Source organism: Colias eurytheme, chromosome 1, assembly GCF_061535395.1.
Source record: "Colias eurytheme isolate Ceu_HAF_F1 chromosome 1, ilColEury1 Martin Lab GWU primary, whole genome shotgun sequence".
Taxonomy (NCBI): domain Eukaryota; kingdom Metazoa; phylum Arthropoda; class Insecta; order Lepidoptera; family Pieridae; genus Colias; species Colias eurytheme.
The window spans coordinates 7865579-7886843 of NC_142980.1; the positions used below are offsets into that span (position 1 = coordinate 7865579).

Below are 21265 nucleotides of genomic sequence, written 5' to 3' on the forward strand. Positions count from 1 at the left end.
GGCGGATGACAATATACAAAATAACACATCAATTTGTTAATGAAAATGATATAAAGTATCTTTACAAAATCAATGTTCTAAAAGCTCAAAACATAATACGCCGCTCAATCCCCTTGACATAGAGCCTTTTCCTGTCATACGAAGCTTTATACCTCGGAAAGGCTCCTCGGGCGGTTCTTCTGGGGGAGGTTCTTCTACAGGTGGACATTCACATTCCGCTAATTTCTTATGTTTCTTTTTCTTTTCTTCGCAAAAGCATTGCTCTGGCTGAGCACCTGTTACTTCATCCTGGTAAAGTTCAAAAAATTCTAGGGCCTCCTGGAAACTCATTTCAGTTTCTAAATTTTTGCGCGATTTGTTTAGTTTGAATCCTGACATAGCGTGGGTTAAATCTGACCTCATTTTTCTTAATTGCCTTTCATCTAACCAGGCAAAAGGTTCCATTTCATCTTCAGGTGGTTCCTGGGGACATTCACAAATTACATTCTTACTGTTTTTACTTTTCTTACATTTACAATTTGATTGTGTTTCATATATTATGGGATCGGGTTTGAGTGCGGGTTTTGGCGCAACGGCCAATTTGTATTCATTTGCAGCCGCATATTCTTCACAAGGACATTTCTTTCCAATAGTAATTTTCTTTTTCTGCCCTCTACAAACGCACAATAGCTCTCCTGCAGGTTCTACTAAATTGGGTGTGTTACACGCGCTGCAATCGATTTTTAGCTCTTTTGGCGGTTCCTGTGTTTTTGCTTTCTCTAAAATCATGAAGTGCGTGAAATTAGTTACCAAGCTTGAATTTTTTATTAAAGATTAAATAGAGACTTCAAAAGAAAAAGCTCTACTTTTGTTGTTATTAATTTGCCTCACTTGAGATGTCCTGAAAATAGATTCGATGTATAGTCTATTTTGTTTTGGTTTAGAATGTTTTTTATACAACTAACTTTAAAATTTTGTTAATTTTTAATTATTTTAGTTAACTAAGTACTTTTGACATAATAAATGAATACCTATAGTAGAGCCATTATAATAGGCAACATTTGACAGTTCAACAAAATTCAACAACGTAACCTAGTAACGACGACATAGAATAACATGATATTTCGTTTTGTTAGAACTGCACATTTGCTTAACTTTTTTCAATTACGATTACATAACTATTTATAATAATAATGACCGATGCAACTAATTTTAAGATTTGATTTTACTGATAAACCCATAGAAATCTAAATAACAAGACACTAGAAGTCGTAAGCGTGCGTGACCTTGTCGCCACTCAGGTGATTTGCACATCACCAGTGCATTCGTCACTGTTCAGTTGCTCTGGAGACGTATGAGTGTATACATGGTGTGTTTCAGCAATTCCCATTGCGGAAATTCTCCCACAAGTTGTAATTATACTTATAAAGGAATAATGTTTCATCGGAAAATATTTTTTTTTAGAAATAATGCCGTTTTTCCTTAAAATTATAGAATATTTACAAGTATTACGAGTGTCACCATAGCTTAGTAATCGAAATAACAATGAATGACACAGTCGACCATTCTTATTACCACGTTTGTTCGTATTGGAGCAAAAAGTCTCATATACTTAGGGATGTTATTCTAAAATAAACCGTAAATTCGTGCGTTAGGATACATATTCAAAAGCTTAATTTAATAGATAAGTTAGTTTTCACTAAAATCAAGCTGCCCAATAAAAGGCATAGTTTACTTGTGTGTACTGTTTAGCTTTCGGTTTGAATGTGTTGATTTTGGCGACAGCGGTTTTCATACGAATTATGACATTAAAGCACTTCTATGTGTCTTGTTATTTAGATTTCTATGGATAAACCATTCTAAACATAATAAACATTTTCTTATTTAAAGAACTGACGTCGCTACAATTTTGTGTCAATAAACCTTTTTTCTTTATAAATACCAGAGACGTTACTCTAAAAATCGAAATCTGACATCTAGAATCGAATGCATTGGTTACTTGGGAATAAAAATCATCATAAATTATTGACATGTGTTTCAAGTTCGATTGACAATTGTTTCAAGTCCGTATCGATTAATTCGCTTTAATCGATGTTTTTAAGCAGGTTACCACCCTATGAAGATAAAATTGATAGACGTCAAATGTTGCCTATTAAATTGGCTCAACTATAGTTATATATATGTATGTGAAACCCTATTCGGTACCACATTAAGCACAGTTTGTTCTATTTTTATAAGTTTATAAGTAAGCAAAACCAGAATGTTCATCACACACTATTATCTCAGTAGGTAGTAGAGAATTAGTGCAATAATTATTGACCACTTGTTGTTATGACTAATAACCCGACCCCGCTTCGCACGGTTAAAATTATGCTTCTTTTATACCTTCATATTATAAACGTTATTTTTGAATATTTATTAAAAAATCTCATCTAAAACTGTTACGTAATTTTAATGACATAATCCTGTGCATATCTACATAGGAATTAGGAACTGACAGCGCGGCGGGAAGCGATTTAGTTTTATTATGTAAGTAGTGATAGGTATTACTTGTAAGTAATCGTTGTTTATTTACTACTAGCTGCGCTCCGCGGATGCAGCCGCGTGGCTCCGCTTCTGTTGGTCTTAGGTGATGATATGTACCCTATAGCCTTCCTCCATAAATGGGCTATCTAACACCGAAAGAATTTTTCAAATCGGACCAGTAATTCCTCAGATTAGCGAGTTCAAACAAACAAACTCTTCAGCTTTATAATATTAGTACATATATAGATTTGTAGTAACTGTCACAGTTTTGGCTGTTTCAAAATATATAGGTACCTACGTAGAATGGCAGCAGAGCTATCGCACGATGTGATGAGTGGATGGGTGTTATTATTTATTAGTATGTGAAATATAGACCGTACTTAATAAAAATAAAAATATTTTTAGTATTTTGTTTTTGTTGAAAAGTTTGAAAAATAAAATGATTCTTATACTTACTTAAAATTGGCTTTGTAACTTCAACATTGACATTATCTCGCGATGTACCGCATGCAGTGGACACGTTATCTTTTACTATTTTCTCTATAGCTGCTATCATCTTGTCGAAGTCACATTCGCATTGTTTACTTGTTTGTTTTTGCTTGTGGTGTAGATGTGAACAGCCACTTGAAGTGTAATGATACGATCCAGTTGGATGGCAGATCCTGCAGTGACGCACTGGTGTATCATGTGCACATGCGTTCCTTGTAGAATTTACTCTTTTATTTGAATAGTTTTTAAATCCAGTAATGTCGTGATTGAAGCCTAAATGAAGACGAAAATATCAATAAACAATAACTATAAAGTGCCCCCAATATTTTATATTAAATCGAAGGTACCTTGGGCTAGAGCCTCATTTAAAATGAATGGGGCTACCACATCAGAAATGATATTCGACGGTTCGTTGATAGAATCGTCCAAGACTTGAAGCACGATATCTTTATTACTCTCGATATCACAACAGCAGGGCCGGTCCGTGGTATCAGTACCAATGTCATAGTATATCGATCTATGTATCTCTTGTTTTCCAATAGCTAAGCAATCCGAATAATGATTTATGTCTGGTTTATTATAATTTTCTGTACATTCATTTCTAATACATCTTTTTCCGTTTGAACGATTATTCCTGCCTTTTGCTGCTATTCTTAACCCGCAGGAATTTCGATGTTTTTTGTAACACCAATCTAGAAAAAAAAATGGTTAAGTATAATTTAGATCTTTTTTATTTACATATTAAAAGAGAGAGATCAATCATCTTTCCATAAGAGTGTAGATAATAATAAATAATTTTAAAACTAACTGTTTATCTGTGGTTCATATTTGCTGTTCCATTTCGTACAACTTTCAGTTAGTTGGATACATATAGTAGAACTTTGTTGGCCCTCTATGGAATATAAAGAATCATCGTCATCCGAAGATGTTGGCATTAATACGTACAACGATGACGATTCTCTTAAAGCAGGGTCTGATAATATTTTTCCCACTGCATCGATTAAACTTGTTGGATCCTCTGTATAAGTGTAATTATCCGGGGCACTATAGTTGCGAATATTTTGGACTACTCGAAAAATCGTAGGATAAGAAAATTTTTGCTTTTGGATTTCATTCATGCTGCTGCCGAACGCTGATGAATATTGATATAGATTTATGTCACTGCAAGTAAAAGTACAATTTTATATAAATAAATATACACAGATATAAGGCTGAAGCATTTGTTTGTTAGCCAGAACTCGCTAATATCAGTAACTACTGGTCCTATTTGAAAAATTATTTCAGTGTTATCATTTATTGAGGAAAGCTATCATCACGTATAATTTAATCGGAAATTAATCGGAGCAAAGCAGTGCGGGTAAAACCGTGAGGAACAGCTAGTGATAAATAAAAATTAAACGAATAAAAAACATCGCTTTAAAGTTTTTTTATTAAAAATATGGCTTAATGAAACAACAAACCTGTTTATCCCGCTTTTGCTTATATATCCAAATTGCAAATAGTCCAGATCATCTGTTGTGCATTCTTCCGATTGAAAGGATCCAATACTATTTGTCTCAATTAAATAATTAGAATTTGATGAGCAATCGGCGAGGGAAAATGAGATTAAGCTTATAGTATGTGAGAGTATGCTAAGATTAGAAGATGTTGTAAAGAGCAACGAAGAATCGATGCCATTTAATAAAGCTGATAATCTGACACTGAGATCTGAATCTGACAAGATCGAACATGATTGAATTAATAAAAACGTATCACTCATGCTTGAAGCACTTAAAGCTTTGTAGTTTTTTTTCGTGTGATAAGATGAAGACGGCTTCGTGATGTTGTTAATATAAATTGTATTTTTTATGTAGGAACCAGTATATGATGTAGAAACATCATGAACACTTTTTTTACATCTGCTTGATACATCGAGTGCCGTATCGTTTGTAAAGTTAGTGTTTTTGGGAGAACTAATGATTTCGTTGTGAAGTTTATCTCTTGACTTCAATTCTTTAGACGGAAAAGAAGGTATTCCAGTAACCTGACCAACTGTCACTTTTATACCTTCGTTATCCGTGAAAACGCCCCCTTTTACGCCCGGGAGACATTCTTCAGGGCAAGGACACAGCGACGATATGTCTGGTGACGTTACTCTTATTTTAACGTAGCTATGTTTAAACCTTATTTTCTTTCTATCGCAACCACAACCGCGATCACATGTTGTGGTTTTAATAACATCCTGAAACTCCTCCGTTATTCCTAACTTAGATTTACCTACACCAATCGCACTTTTTCTAACTTTAGAAACGCCAGTTTTTTTAGATTTTGTTTTGATCTTTCCTTTTTTCTCGGATGGGGTCGGTTCAAGTGGAAGACCAAGTGAAGTCCTAACTTTTTCTATTAAAGCTTTCTCAGATGCTGTCTTAGCTTCTGGCATTGGAAGGCCAGCTTCAGCTAAGCCCTTAAGAATTTTTTCTTTCTGCTCCGGTGTTTTACCTTTCAGGGGAGTCAATAAACCTTCAGCTTTGGCTTTCCTTAGAACTTCTTTTTCTGATGAAGTTTTAGCTTTTATTGTTTTTCCTCCGATTTCGGCTTTCATTTCTGATGGTGCTTTTTTTGTAGTTGCTCTGATCCGATTTATGAGGTCCTTTTCAGACTTTGTACGACCTTCAGGTAAAGGTACACCCATTTCAGCCAATTTAGTCAAAATTTTTTCTTTTTGAGCTGGAGTCTTACCTTCGAGAGGTGTAACTAATCCAGTTTCCAGAGCTTTACGATATTTTTCCTTGGTAGATGGTGTTTTAGGTTCTGGAGGCAGTCCCATATCTCTACGCACTTTATCATGGAGCTTTTTTTCAGAAGCTGTTTGTGGTGGTGGTAAAGGTATACCGTGTTGCGCCAAGCCTCTGAGAATTCTCTCTTTCTCTGCTTGCGGTTTACCTTGTAATGGAGTAAGAAGCCCAGCTGCTTTTGCTTTTCGCAATTTTTCCGAAGGTATTTTTTCCAAAGGCGTTACATATCCCGTTTCAGCTTTAATTTTCTTTATCACTTCCTTTTCCAAGGGGGTAACTCCTTCGGGTAAAGGCAAACCTGCAGCAATTCTACCCTTAAGAATCTTTTCTTTTTGTGCAGGAGTTTTTCCTTCCAATGGTGTAATAAGACCGGCTGCTTTTGCTTTTCGAAATATCTCGGATGGTATTCCTTCTAATGGCACTCCCATATCTTTTCTGACTTTTGCAATTAGTTGTTTTTCGGACGCAGTTTTAGGTTCCGGTAGGGGCATTCCTTCTTTAGCGAGATTTCTTAATATTTTTTCCTTCTCTTTGGGTGTTTTTCCTTGAAGAGGCGTCAATAAACCAGCTGCTTTTGCTTTTCGCAATTTCTCCGAGGTGACTTTTTGAGGAACTCTTGACACTTTTTCTGACTCTGGTGTTAGAATGTTACAAATGCATTCATCGCTTGGCCCTTTTCCTTCTTTCATTACTTTTGCAGTTTTGGCATCAAGTTGTTTTATTTTTTCGAGAGGCAAGGGTTTTGCCCGTTTCGCTTTCTCAGCTTTAATTTTTTTTATTAAAGCTTTTTCAGACGCCGTTCTCCCTTCTGCCAATTCAAGACCCAAGTCAGCTTGAGCCTTAAGAATCTTCTCTTTTTGTGCCGCCGATTTTCCTTCCAATGGCACTATGATACCTGCGGCAACAGCTTGTTTATATTTATCTTTGTCTGCTTGTGATTTTGGTTCTGGTGGAAGACCTAGATCACGCTTTACTTTCTCTAAAATTTTGACATCGGAAGCAGTTTTCGCTTCCGGTAATGATTTTCCTTGCATAGCTAAGTCCTTTAAATTTTTTTCTTTTTCTGCCGGTGTAATGTCTGGTCCTCTTGGCATTGACGCCACTTTGCTAACTCTTTTCCTTTTTGGGGTAACATATCCTGTATCTGCTTTAACTTTTTTAATTAAAGCTTTATCAGACGGTGTAACTCCTTCAGGTAAAGGTAAACCCAAAGCAGCACGCCCCCTCAATATTTTTTCTTTCTGTGCTTGTGATTTTCCTTCTAGTGGCGTAATTAGACCTTCAGCCATAGCTTTTCGTAGTTTATCTGATGGAATCTCTTCTATTGGTAAACCCATATCTGCCTTTATTTTATTTATCAACTGTTTTTCAGATGCAGTTTTTCCTTCAGGCAATGGCAATCCCGCCTTAGCTAGACCTTTTAATATTTTTTCTCTTTCTTTGGGAGATTTTCCTTGTAAAGGTGTTAATAAGCCAGCTTCTTTTGCTTTTCGTAATTTTTCAGACGCAATTTTTCTCGGAACTGTTTGGCGTATACGATTTATAAGATCCTTTTCAGATTGTGTTCGACCTTCGGGTAAAGGTATACCCATTTCTGCTTGTTTCGCTAAAATTTTATGCTTTTGAGATGGTGATTTGCCTTCTAATGGAGTAATAATCCCAGCATTTTGTGCCAAGCGGTACTTATCTTTTAAAGCAGATGTTTTTGGCTCTGGTGGTAGCCCTAAGTCCTTACGAACTTTATCAAGAATTCTTTTTTCGGATGGGGTTTTTGCTGGGGGAAGAGGAATGCCATGTGATGCCAAGCCTTTTAGAATTTTTTCTTTCTGTGCGTCTGTTTTCCCTTCCAATGGTGTAAGAAGTCCAGCTGCTTTAGCTGCTTTTAACTTTTCAGGGGATGCCAGTAAAACTTTTGATTTACCCAAGTCACCAATAATTTTATCAATTATTGCTTTTTCTGATGCTGTTTTGGCTTCTGGTAAAGGGATACTTTTTTTTGCTAAATTTTTTAATATTGCTTCTTTTTCTGCCGGAGTTTTTCCTTTAAGAGGGGTAAGTATTCCTCTCTCTGAAACACCTCTCCTTTTTTCTACGGAAGGTGTAACATACCCCGTTTCAGCTTTAATTTTCTTTATCATTTCCTTATCCGATGGGGTAACTCCTTCGGGTAAAGGCAAACCAGCAGCGATTCTGCCTTTAAGAATCTTTTCTTTTTGGGCAGGACTTTTTCCTTCCAATGGTGTTATAAGACCAGCCGCTTTCGCTTTGCGCAATTTTTCTGATGATATTCCTTCTAGTGGAACTCCCATGTCTTTTTTGACTTTTGCTATTAGCTGTTTTTCGGACGCAGTTTTGGGTTCGGGTAACGGCAATCCTTCTTTTGCAAGATTTCTTAATATTTTTTCTTTTTCTTTTGGTGTTTTTCCCGCAAGTGGTGTCAGTAAACCAGCTGCTTTCGCTTTACGCAGTTTTTCTGACGTGATCTTTCTTGGGACTGTTGCGCGAATTTTGTTTATCATGTCTTTTTCCGATTGTGTCCGGCCTTCGGGCAAAGGTATGCCCATTTCAGCTTGTTTGGCTAGAATCTTCTCTTTCTGAGCACGTGATTTACCTTCTAGGGGCGTAATTAGTCCTGCATTTTGAGCGTTACGATATTTTTCCTTAAGAGATGGGGTTTTTGGTTCTGGAGGAAGTCCTATGTCTTTTCGTACTTTATCTATAACCCTTTTTTCCGATGCTGTTTGTGCCTGTGGTAGTGGAATGCCATGCTGCGCTAAGCCTCTGAGAATTTTTTCTTTTTCTGTATCTGGTTTTCCATGTATTGGTGTAAGCAATCCGGCTGCTTTAGCTTTGCGCATCTTCTCTGATGGAACAGCTTTCACTGCACCAGGCATTCCCATTTCAGTCTTAATTTTATCTATTAATTGTTTTTCAGATGCAGTTTTTGGTTCTGGCAACGGTAATCCTTCTTTAGCTAAGCCTTTTAATATTCTTTCCTTTTCTTTACCTGATTTTCCTTTCAACGGTGTTAGTAAACCAGCTGCTTTTGCTTTTCGCAATTTCTCTGAGGTGACTCTTTGTGGGCCTCTTGACACTTTTTCTGACTCTGGTGTTAGAATGTCACAAATGCATTCATCGCTTGGCCCTTTGCCTTCTTTCATCACTTTTGCAGTTTTGGCATCAAGTTCTTTTATTTTTTCGGGAGGCAAGGCTTTTGCCCGTTTCCCTTTCTCAGCTTTAATTTTTTTAATTAAAGCTTTTTCAGACGCCGTTCTCCCTTCTGGCAATTCAAGACCCAAATCAGCTTGAGCCTTAAGAATCTTCTCTTTTTGTGCCGCCGATTTTCCTTCCAATGGCACTATGATGCCTGCGGCAACAGCTTGTTTATATTTATCTTTGTCTGCTTGTGATTTTGGTTCCGGTGGTAGACCTAAGTCATGTCTTACTTTATCTATAATTTTTTTTTCTGATGGAGTTCTACCTTCTGGTAATGGCTTGCCTTGCATTGCAAAAGCTTTTAACATCTCTTGTTTTTCTTTATCTGGTTTACCTTCAAGTTTTGTAAATAAATCAGCTATTTCACGGTCAGATTTTTTTTCTTTGGGCTGTCGAACAGTTTGTTTAATTTTTGCAATTAATGCCTTTTCAGATGGAGTGCGACCCTCGGGAAGAGGGAGTCCCATTGCAGCCTGTTTTCTTAATATTTCTTCTTTTTGTGGAGCAGATTTTCCTTCAAGTGGTGTTATAATTCCTGCAGCTAGTGCTTTTTTGTAATTATTCTTTTCTGATGACGTTGCGGGTTCTGGTGGTAATCCCAGGTCTCTTCTTACTTTATTGGCTATCTGCCGATCGGACTCAGTCTTTGCTGCTGGGAGTGGTATTCCATTCATCACCAATCCTCTTAGAATTTTTTCTTTCTGTTCCGGTGTCTTTCCTTCTAAGGGTGTTAAAAGACCTGCTGCTTTGGCTTTTTTCATTTTTTCTGACGGCACCTTATATACAGACGGCGGCTTGACTGTTTGTTGAATTTTTGCAATTAACGCCTTTTCAGATGGTGTGCGGCCCTCTGGTAGAGGAATTCCCATTTCAGCCTGCTTTCTTAATATTGCTTCTTTTTGCGGAGCAGATTTTCCTTCTAATGGAGTTATAACACCAGCAGCTAATGCTTTTTTATAATTATTTTTATCCAATGATGATCTAGGTTCCGGCGGTAAGCCCAGATCTCTTCTTACTTTATCGACTATCTTCCGGTCTGAATCAGTTTTTGCTTCTGGGAGAGGTATACCGTTCATAGCTAATCCTCTAAGAATGTTTTCCTTTTGTTCCTGTGTCTTGCCTTTAAGGGGTGTCAATAAACCTGCTGCTTTAGCTTTTCTTAACTTTTCAGACGGAACCTTATATTCAGAGACTGGGCGAACTGTTTGTTGTATTTTTGCAATTAAAGCTTTTTCAGAGGGTGTACGTCCCTCTGGAAGAGGCAGTCCCATCGCAGCCTGTTTTCTTAATATTTCTTCTTTTTGTGGAGCAGATTTTCCTTCAAGTGGTGTTATAATTCCTGCAGCTAGTGCTTTTTTGTAATTATTCTTTTCTGATGACGTTGCGGGTTCTGGTGGTAATCCCAGATCTCTTCTTACTTTATTGGCTATCTGCCGATCGGACTCAGTCTTTGCTGTTGGGAGTGGTATTCCATTCATCACCAATCCTCTTAGAATTTTTTCTTTCTGTTCCGGCGTCTTTCCTTCTAAGGGTGTTAAAAGACCTGCTGCTTTGGCTTTTTTCATTTTTTCTGACGGCACCTTATATTCAGACGGCGGCTTGACTGTTTGTAGAATTTTTGCAATCAACGCCTTTTCAGATGGTGTGCGACCCTCTGGTAGAGGAATTCCCATTTCAGCCTGCTTTTTTAATATTGCTTCTTTTTGTGGTCCAGATTTTCCTTCTAGTGGTGTTATAATACCTGCAGCTAGTGCTTTCTTGTAGTTATTTTTTTCTGAAGATGTTCTGGGTTCTGGTGGCAACCCTATATCTTTTCGTACTTTATCCATAATTTTTTGGTCAGACTCAGTTTTTGCTGCTGGAAAAGGGATTCCATTCATAGCCAACCCCTTTAGAATTTTTTCTTTCTGTGCTGGAGTTTTACCTTTTAAGGGCGTCAGTAGTCCTGCAGCTTTTGCTTTTTTCATTTTTTCAGACGGAACTTTAGATTCGGAAGGTGGTCGTACTGTTTGTTTAATTTTAGCAATTAGGGATTTTTCAGATGCTGTACGACCTTCTGGAAGAGGGATACCCATTTCTGCTTGTTGTTTCAAAATTTTTTCTTTTTGTGATCGAGTTTTTCCTTCCAGTGGTGTTACGATCCCTGCATCCATAGCTTTTTTGAAATTTCTTTTTTCTGCCGTAGTTTTTGGCTCTGGGGGCAAACCCATATCAGCCCGTACTTTGTCAATTAATTTACGTTCCGATTCTGATTTTCCTTTCGGCAAAGGAACACCGTTCATGACTAGCCCTTTTAAAATTTTTTCTTTTTGTTCCGCAGATTTGCCTTCCAAAGGTGTTAATAAACCTAGTTCTTTAGCTTTACGTAGCTTTTCGGATGGTATTTTTCTTGCTGACGGTTCAGCAGGTAAACCTAATTCAGTTCTAACTTTTGCCATGAGTGCTTCTTCTGACTGCGTTCGTGGTTCAGGTAAATCCACACCAGCTTTTACCAGTTCCTTTAACGTTTTCTCTTTTTCCGCTTGAGTTTTACCTTCTAACATGGCTAACATCTCCTTACTTGTTACTTTTTTCTTCTTCTTTCCTTTTCCCTTGGAGATTGCAGATAAGTCAACACCTGTCTTACGTAATTCACCCAATCGCCTTTCCTCTCTTGGTAGATGGCCGCAAAGTATACAGTTACAGTGATCACAATTCTTTTTTTTGTAACAGTCATAAAGACTCTTCATAACTTCAAACATTGCATCAGAATTACAAGAACAACAACAACTTTCTTCTTGTGTACTAAACTGACATCGATATACTTCACAAGAAGTATTTCGTGTTTTAGAAAATAAATGTCTGGATGCTGTCAAATTATTATACGATTTGTAAGTGGATCCAGGTGTAAATTGATTATGGCGAAAATTTTCATAGTAAATTATGGAATTAGTATAATAATTTTTGCAACATAGCAAAGGTGAACTATTTGGCTTGACTAAATGTTTGTGTTTTTTTGAATTGTTTAGTGAATCAAATATAACGTTTTTATAGCGATGTTTTTTCTTCTTTTGCAATACTAAGCTTATATTATTAAAGCAACTTTGTTTCCCATGTTCTATTCTATCCATAAATTTTAAATTACGCCGCTCTGTTGATTTATTGGCAAAATCATCTGATCTAATATACGTATTTAAATTGCTTAACTGTGACGTTTGTGTTTCTGATGTCTTGTTGCGTTTGGAATACATAAGATATATTAATTCTTTGTCATCCGCCATCGCTGCAAGAAAAGACAATTATTTTTAAAAATTAAATATGTCTCTTAAGAACTAAGGACTAATTAGTTTAAAATATATTTTAATTTATTTTCTTAAAAAGGTATGCTAATTTTTGTACATAATAACATTGAGATAATATTACTACGTATGGAGGAGACACCACGAACAAAATCTGTGCGCCATTTTTTTGCTCTAACTAGGTTTTAAAAATTATTATCTAGTTAGGTACTTAACGATGAAAGTTATTCCTTTGCACTTTTCCTTATTATTTGTATTATTTGTGCAATATCATAACACACACGAAGGCATGTTTGATGCGTTTCACTTTAAAACCATTAAAAAATACCGCTCAACATACGTCACATGACGTATGTTGAGTGGAACATAAGTGATGTAGGCGGTGTCGTCTCCTTATTAATATTATCTCAATGCATAATAACCATAAAACTATTAGGGCTCTTTCAATTTATGCGTTTCGTATTGGACCGCTGCCGCACGTTTTCCGTGCCGCTAGTTATAACCCGCTGCCGTGCCGTTGCAGTACGGTAGCAGTCCGTTACCAAACGCTTAAATTGAAAGCGTATCTGACTGCCGTGCGTTTGTATGCTAGTGCTGTTTTAAATTTATTTGACACCAGTTAAGCCATGGACTCTGACGAAGAAACATATAGTGCTCTTATTGAAAAGTTTGGTTTTTAAGTTGGCAACTCTGTTAGTCAATTTCAATTTCAACTGCCCGTCCGTATTATTACCACGACTGACTTATATATTATAACCTCAAGACGCCCGTATTTCTGTACTTGAGTACCCGTAGAAATGTAAGATGATTGAATTAGATTAGACCAAAAAATTAATTTTTTAGAGCACGAATATTCTCTGTCAAATCATACTGATATATCGATATTTTTTTATAAAAATATCAAAAGCGATTTTTTTACAAAAAACATCGATACGATATATATCGATACTTTATTGCATTTCCGACATCCCCATGGGACTTGCGACGTTTCCGTCCTGCTGTCGAGCGTTCGCGGTACGGACGCCGCGCTGTTGCCGCACCGTGCATTTTGTATGAAAACAAACGACCGGCCGTGTGCCGTACGACAAACGCACCGCTTCGGCACTGTAGCGGTCCGATACGAAACGCATAAATTGAAAGAGCCCTTAGCGTACCTATAGGTACCTACGCAATCGACAACAGTTGTTTAGCTTATAGTAACAGGTTACTGTTACTATAAGCTAAACAACTGGTTGGTATAGTTGGTATAATTTAACAAAAGGAAGCGTTTCAATTATAAAATATTAAAAAAATCGGATGAGTTGGTTTTAGCTAAAAATCGTGAGTAACAACTAATAAAAACTCAAATATGTAAATCCTATGTATAATATTAGTTCAGACAAAGCTAAATTTGTACTGCATAATAAGAATATCACTGATGTGCTTATTATATATATACTTAAAAAACCTAGTCCTTAAAATATATATACTTAAAAATATAATTTAATGTAAATATGAGTACAGGATTTCCCAGAAATAGTGGATAATTGCGTACGTGCTGTGTGTGCGTGTGTCTGCCCTATTCCCAATTTTTATATATTTATGGCATTTCACTATTAATTTCAATCGTGGTAGTTCGACTTCGAGAGCGGCATAGGTATAAAACCTGTCTTATGCCTATGAATCATTACCAAATTTATCGTGAAGGCGTAAAATTTATATTTAGGCGTGAAGATGACAGGCAGTACAGACAAAAATAAGAAAAGAAATTAAATATTAGAAAACAGCTAAATGCGGCAATAACTGTCTGTCTGTCCACGTTTTTTACCAATCCACAATTTCTGCTATTTTACTCATTAGGTTATGTACTTTCGATATCATTTTAAAGATTTTTGATATCTGCAATAGTTACGGAATAATCGCCTGTGCACACTTAACGATTACACCCTGTTATCTGTATATATATATATTTAGAAATAAGGGAAGATTTTAACCAACCTTTACCAATTACAACATCGCTATAAATTATAAATTCATATTATCTTAAACTTTTACATATTTTATTTTATGCGTCCGTGGTAAACATTAATTTACATTTTTTTATGATGATTTTAAGGTCTATTTTACATAGGAGTAAAAAAGTTACAAATAAATAGTTAAATAAAATTTACTTTGACAAACAATACATACTAAATAATTCAAAGAGTCTGATAGTGACAGACAGTTGGCCAGCACATTACACTACGTTTCATAAAAACTTATTTGTTGTAAGAATATTATCGTGACATGTATCCAAGAAGCTTATATCTAATACACTGGAGATTTCAGTATGAACATTAACTTGTAACAAGAAAATATGTCGTTGAATGACGCCTGTACCTAACTATGTATTTAAAGCTCATTTAAAGTGAAACTTTTATTACATCGTCTCAAACTTTTTGGTCGTAGCGCATGTCGCGTGACGGTCGGCTGCCGAGTAGGTATAAAGCAGTGTTCGGAACCGTACGATAATTATTAATTATTATCGTACAAATACGATAATTTTGTGCTTAAGTTTCAATTTTACCGTGGTTTCATAAAACCACACAACATTTTTTTATCCCTTTCACACCTTGGCAAGTTGGTGTGAAAGGGATAAAAAAACATACAGGCGTCATTCAAGGTCATGTTTTCTTGTTACAAGTTAATGGTCATAGTGCAATCTCCAGTGTATTAGATATAAGCTTCTTGCATGTATCATTTATCAACTCATATAAATAATTAAATAGACCTAGACAAGAAAAAATATGATAACTCTTATTTTTAGATGTAGATATTAGTTGTTTTTGTTTAATCGTTAGTTACCTTGAATATTTTTAGGAGATATATTTTTTGTATAGAAAATGTATGTAAGAAATACCCAAATTTGAAAGAAAAAACCAATGTCTTTTACCAGAATAGGTACCTAATGCAATGGTAATACAGTGGTAATGCACAAAAATTGTCTTGTTACTTGCTTAATGTTACAGATCAAAGAAGAATAATTATGTCATTGTTCTCTTTCTCTTTTAAATAATTATCTTTTATAATTATCTCTTACTGACATAAAATGTCATATTGTAGATTTTACAAGCAATCTTTAGTCCTTCTCAAGTCCTTCTCACAGAGTACTTTGTATATACAGTTCTGAGGTCCTTCTTTAGTCATTGTTAAATATAACACTCAAATAGTAAATATTAAAGACACCCAAAGTTAGAATAAACGTAACGAAAAACTAGGCTATAGCTAGGCTTGCTATGGCTTAATATTATTTTTAAATATTTATTTTCACATATCTGTTTGCAATATTGGTCGGAAACTTATTGATTTTTCAAAATGATTTCTTGTTCGTGTGTTGGAATAAAAAGGGACTCTTGTAGTTGTGCTATCTTGAGCAATACATATCTTCGAGAAGCAAGCAATTCTAATATTATATTTGTACGGACTAAACGAAATCTCGAGTATCCTTATGAAAGAAAGAAACCGAGCATGTTTAATAAGATTTTAGAAGAAGTGTATGATATGTGTGTCGCCTACAATATAAGGTAAACTTCTATATTAGCACCTACTAATCAAGTCAAGAGTGAAGATGCAACGCTAGATAATTACGAATATTTTTTTAAAGGCACTGTGCATTTACTTCTCGATACAGCAAAGAGAGGAATGTGAAACATGCCCTTAAGGATTGTATTCTGCTATTGTGCTTCCTTGTCGCAAATACTGTGGTTTTTCTAACACTGCTTACACGAACAGTCTATCACATGTCGGGCATTATATTAAATTTATTTAACTGGATACAAAGGTAAGCTGTTATAAATATTATATAACAATGATTTAGTATTCTGCGAGTTTGTTTGTATTCAGCTTATAGTACATATAGACCAGGGCATTAATTATTATTATAAATTTATTACTATTAAGTTTTTTCTAAGGCTGTGGTCTAAGGACTATGGTTTTCATAAGCTAAACGTGAGGTACGGCTTAGAGCGGCCGTACACTGCAGCGACGTACTACGGGCGGTCAGCGTCAACTGTCGTCAACAGTTGGTTATTGACTTCTCGAGCCATCGCTACCAACCGCTCGAGCAGTTGATTTTCTGACTAGTCGATTCGTCGAATCTACCGTTATTATCGTCATTCATCTCCTGAATGATCAACCAAGGAAAACAAAACATCAAGTTCTATGTACCTAAGTACTTACTTATAATATAAAATTCAAATAGTTATGTCTAACCACATTTTATACATTTGCAGAACTCTGTCTAAAAATTTAAAAGTGTACCTCAACAATGAAAAAACTGCAACAGATTGGATGTCGTCTCTGGGTTCCGAAAAATTAAATATTGTAGAAAATTCTAGAAAAATAGAAAATGATACAACTTGATACCTAGATGTTTAACTTTGTATAATACTTATAGTCCCTAGACGGTAATGCAGCATGACATGTTACATGGTGTCATGCACGAATGATCGTATATTTGAATGATTACTTAACTGCTTCTTTTTTCTATAATAAAATTACTGTCATGCCGCATGATCGTCTAGTTTTAATATACCTACGTTATTGAATGCCATGCTTGCCATGCATGTCTCGGGACTACTTAATAAACTATTTATTGCGTTTTACATGCATTTTGATATTCAATGCCGTTTTTATTTTTTTCGTCTATTTATTAAACGAACCTTTAGAAACATTAATTCATTTTTTTCATTTGTTCCTCTATTTGAAGTCACACCACTGACTACGCTCATAACTTATCTCGCTGAAACTATAGAATGGATTCTAATAAAAGTTATCGATATTTCTCTATTGATGGAGGGGACGACCTTGACTGTAACGAAAAATGCCAAATTAAAGCTCAATAAGCCACAAAAATAAAAATCGAAAAAACGGTCTTGAAACCCCTTCTTCAAATATTTTTCAAACACTCATCCAACAACACCTATCAAGACTATGTAATCCATTCAAATAAGACCTAAAAATAGTATAGAAAGAACGGAAATTCCTACAGAGCTAAATTTTGGGGAAGGTACCTTATTTGACCATAAAAAAAATCAAAAGTCCTCACTAATTATCCCATGGTTCTATAATCTATAGGTATTCGGGGTTAAAGATCCAAATTTCAACAACAGCGTTTTTTATAAAGTCAACCTCAAAAAAAGTTCTAGACCTTATAATTCTCTACAAAAATGGTCTGCATGATTTCTTTCCCAAGAGTTACCATTGCTTGGATAAAGGTGGGTTCCCACGGCCTGATTTCTTCACAGACCTCGGCAGCCACAAGCGCCTGTCGCCATCCGTCGCGATCTGAACTGAGCGTTCCCACGGCCTGTGTGCGTCTGGCGAGGCCTTTTTTTTATTTTTTAAGTGGGGAAATCTTGCATAGATACCCACGGCCTCCGGGGAAAGGGCCGTGGGTAATGTCGGATTCCTACCGACCAAAACCCCACTGTGTTCCGTCAAGCCGCATCAACGACGGGGCCACGGGTATGGGTAGAATTCTTCCGTGACCCCATCAGCAGCTGCCCGTCTCCAGGCCAACACAAACTATGAGCCCGCCAGCTCTGACCTCATGGGGCGGCGTGAGCGGAACACGTCTCACGCCGCCGTCTCACGCTGCCGTCTCACGCCGCCGCATACATAATTAGCACAATTCATAGATCAAGTCTTGATCAAGTATAATATTTTTTTTAAATACATGCCATAAAATAAATTGAATCTAAATCATAGTAGAGATGAATATCACATCCTAAGATCACATCAATATAGCTAGTTACATTACATTCAATCACATAAAATAAAATTCATTACATTCCATCAAAGATTAAATTATCAACAATTCATTCAAACAATTCAACAATTTTAATAAATATCTGAATGTAAATATATCAAGTAAGTAAGTAAAATATTTGTTTTAAATACATTCATATAATAAATCTAAATCATAGTACACATAAATAGCTACAAAACATTAAATCATGATTAAATCACATAAAATACAGTTAAATCAATAAATACCTACTTACATTACATTCAAACACATAAAATAAAATTCATTAGTTAGGTACATTTCATCACAGTATAACAATTAATCATATCTAGAACTTGTAGAAATGATCTCTTAGCAAAAGTTGCTTAGTCTGATTTGCATTTTCTGTTGACTTTTAAAAATCAAAGATCTGGAACATTTGATTTGAAATTCAGAGCGCAGCTACACAGAGTACAGTTACACCGAAAAAATCGATCGCGTAGTTTTACAGTTCTGAGCAAGCTTACCTATTACAGCATCCATACTTTTATATTATACTAGCGGTCCGCCCCAGCTTTGCCCGTGGTACTTACATGTTTAAACTATCCTATCTCTCAAGTTGGATCGAACTGGACATGGTGTGCGAATTTTATTATAATCGGTTATGTGGTTTAGGTGTCCATTGAGGACAAACATTGTGACACGAGATTTATATAATATACTAGCGGTCCGCCCCGGCTTCGCCCGTGGTACATATGAAAAATAGATGTTGGCCGATTCTCAGACTTACCCGATATGCACAGAAAATTTCATGAGAATCGGTCCACCCGTTTCGGAGGAGTATGCAGACTAACATTGTGACACGAGAATTTTATATATAAGAAGATATTAAGATTAAGATGTACCTTGAAATCCTCCATTTGTTAACGTCTATTTCACGCGAACGAATTCGCGGGCACCAGCTAGTATAGTTATAAAAATAGGTGAATATTTAACATAATAGCCTCTATTCACTTGACTATCTAAGACAAAAATATTATTATAAGTATTTGAAATTGTAACGTTAGCTAATTAATTTGTTACTAGACAACTCTACAGGCTACATAATATTGTACCTACCTATTTGTGAAGAATATTTTATCTTTTTCTCACTTTCCTTATCTATATTATATTTCAATATCAAAATTAACTTATTCAGTAAAGCATGGCAATTCTCGAACTTTAGCAAAACAAACGACTAGTTATCGATTTTGGGATTGTATTTAAATGACTATCGGTCCGCCCCGGCTTCGCCCGTGGTACTTACTTTCTTACGTTTTCACTCCATAGAACCATCCTCGTAGTTACTTTAAGGCAGCCTTTCCCAACTGGTTTAGTTTTTTTAGGGGTCCGCGCATCATAATTAGGTGACGTTAGGGGCATCCGCGGGCCCCATGGTAAGGTGGCGCTATTGATCCGCTTTTGGAAAAAGTTGGGAAAGGCGGATTATAAAAAAGAAAAGAATCAACATTTTCAATTTTTATAATCATAATCATCAGCCTTTTGTTGTCCACTGGTGGACCTTTCCTAGTAATCTTCACATTTTTATAATATTAGATAAATCAAATAATTAATCTAATACTATAAAAATGTGGCTAGCCACCTCTAGCCACCTCTAGCCACAATTTTATAAAATTAGATTAATTTATAAGCTTAACTCTTTTTTACATAACTTATTGGTTTAAAATAGCAAGAAAATAAAATTTATAATTCAAATTTGGAATCATTGTGGAAAAGAAAATTTTATTTATCATTTTAAAGATTGGTCCGTACGGAAAGGAGCAAGTCAGCGATCCATAAAATATATTTTAAGGTTGAGTTTTTTTTCTAAAAAATGCGTGAGTGCATATCCATACATGGTGGGCAGGCAGGAGTTCAGATTGGTAATGCTTGCTGGGAATTATATTGCTTAGAACATGGAATTCAGCCTGATGGACAAATGCCATCCGACAAGACTGTGGGTGGAGGAGATGACTCTTTCAACACATTTTTTAGTGAAACGGGTGCTGGTAAGCATGTTCCCAGAGCAGTATTTATAGATTTGGAGCCTACAGTTGTTGATGAAGTACGTACAGGAACGTATCGTCAATTGTTCCATCCAGAACAACTTATAACGGGTAAAGAGGATGCTGCCAATAACTACGCTAGAGGGCATTACACTATTGGTAAAGAAATAGTAGACTTAGTTCTAGATAGAGTGAGGAAATTAGCTGATCAATGTACGGGTCTGCAAGGCTTTTTGATATTCCATTCCTTTGGTGGCGGTACTGGATCAGGGTTCGCTTCACTTCTAATGGAGAGGCTTTCAGTTGACTATGGCAAGAAGTCAAAACTGGAATTTGCGATATATCCTGCGCCGCAAATATCTACTGCAGTTGTAGAGCCCTATAATTCAATTTTAACAACTCACACTACTCTGGAGCATTCTGATGCGGCTTTTATGGTTGATAATGAAGCTATTTATGATATATGCAGAAGAAACTTGGATATTGAGAGACCCACCTATACTAACTTAAACCGTCTAATTGGACAAATAGTTTCATCGATTACCGCGTCTTTAAGATTTGATGGAGCATTAAACGTAGATTTAACGGAATTTCAAACCAATTTAGTGCCCTACCCACGAATCCATTTCCCTTTAGTGACTTATGCGCCAGTTATTTCTGCAGAAAAAGCGTATCACGAACAATTATCCGTAGCAGAAATTACTAATGCATGCTTTGAACCTGCCAATCAAATGGTGAAATGTGATCCTAGGCATGGAAAATATATGGCATGTTGCATGCTTTATCGTGGTGACGTAGTTCCTAAGGATGTAAATGCAGCCATTGGAACCATAAAAACAAAACGTACTATACAGTTTGTGGATTGGTGTCCAACGGGTTTCAAAGTTGGAATAAATTACCAACCTCCTACTGTTGTTCCTGGTGGTGACTTAGCTAAAGTACAACGAGCTGTTTGCATGTTATCCAACACGACAGCGATCGCAGAAGCGTGGTCTCGTTTGAATCATAAGTTTGACTTGATGTATGCCAAAAGAGCATTTGTTCACTGGTACGTCGGCGAAGGTATGGAAGAAGGTGAATTTTCAGAAGCTCGTGAAGATTTAGCTGCCCTAGAAAAGGACTATGAAGAAGTTGGGATGGACTCAGGCGAGGGTGAAGGAGAAGGTGGTGAAGAATATTGATTTATTAATTTTAGATGTTTTTAATAGGCTT

The 21265-nt window shown here is 36.0% G+C and overlaps 3 protein-coding genes across 3 annotated transcripts; 2 read left to right on the forward strand and 1 right to left on the reverse strand.

Annotated features, from left to right (window-relative positions):
- Positions 1 to 19361, reverse strand: LOC149911111 (uncharacterized). The gene is made up of 6 exons (XM_090102937.1): positions 19315 to 19361; positions 4455 to 12246; positions 3803 to 4155; positions 3342 to 3686; positions 2962 to 3267; positions 1 to 758 (listed from the first exon to the last, which is right to left on the reverse strand). The coding sequence occupies exons 2-6, from the start codon at positions 12242 to 12244 to the stop codon at positions 70 to 72; spliced, it is 9483 nt and encodes a 3160-aa protein (XP_089959063.1). The 5' UTR covers positions 12245 to 12246; positions 19315 to 19361; the 3' UTR covers positions 1 to 69.
- LOC149911112 (uncharacterized) lies at positions 15596 to 16642 on the forward strand. The gene is made up of 3 exons (XM_090119361.1): positions 15596 to 15804; positions 15885 to 16061; positions 16513 to 16642. The coding sequence occupies exons 1-3, from the start codon at positions 15596 to 15598 to the stop codon at positions 16640 to 16642; spliced, it is 516 nt and encodes a 171-aa protein (XP_089975487.1).
- Positions 19362 to 19881: 520 nt separating the features above from the next.
- On the forward strand, positions 19882 to 21234 carry LOC149911113 (tubulin alpha-1 chain-like). Its single transcript, XM_090110078.1, has one exon. The coding sequence runs from the start codon at positions 19882 to 19884 to the stop codon at positions 21232 to 21234; it is 1353 nt and encodes a 450-aa protein (XP_089966204.1).
- Positions 21235 to 21265: the final 31 nt, after the last annotated feature.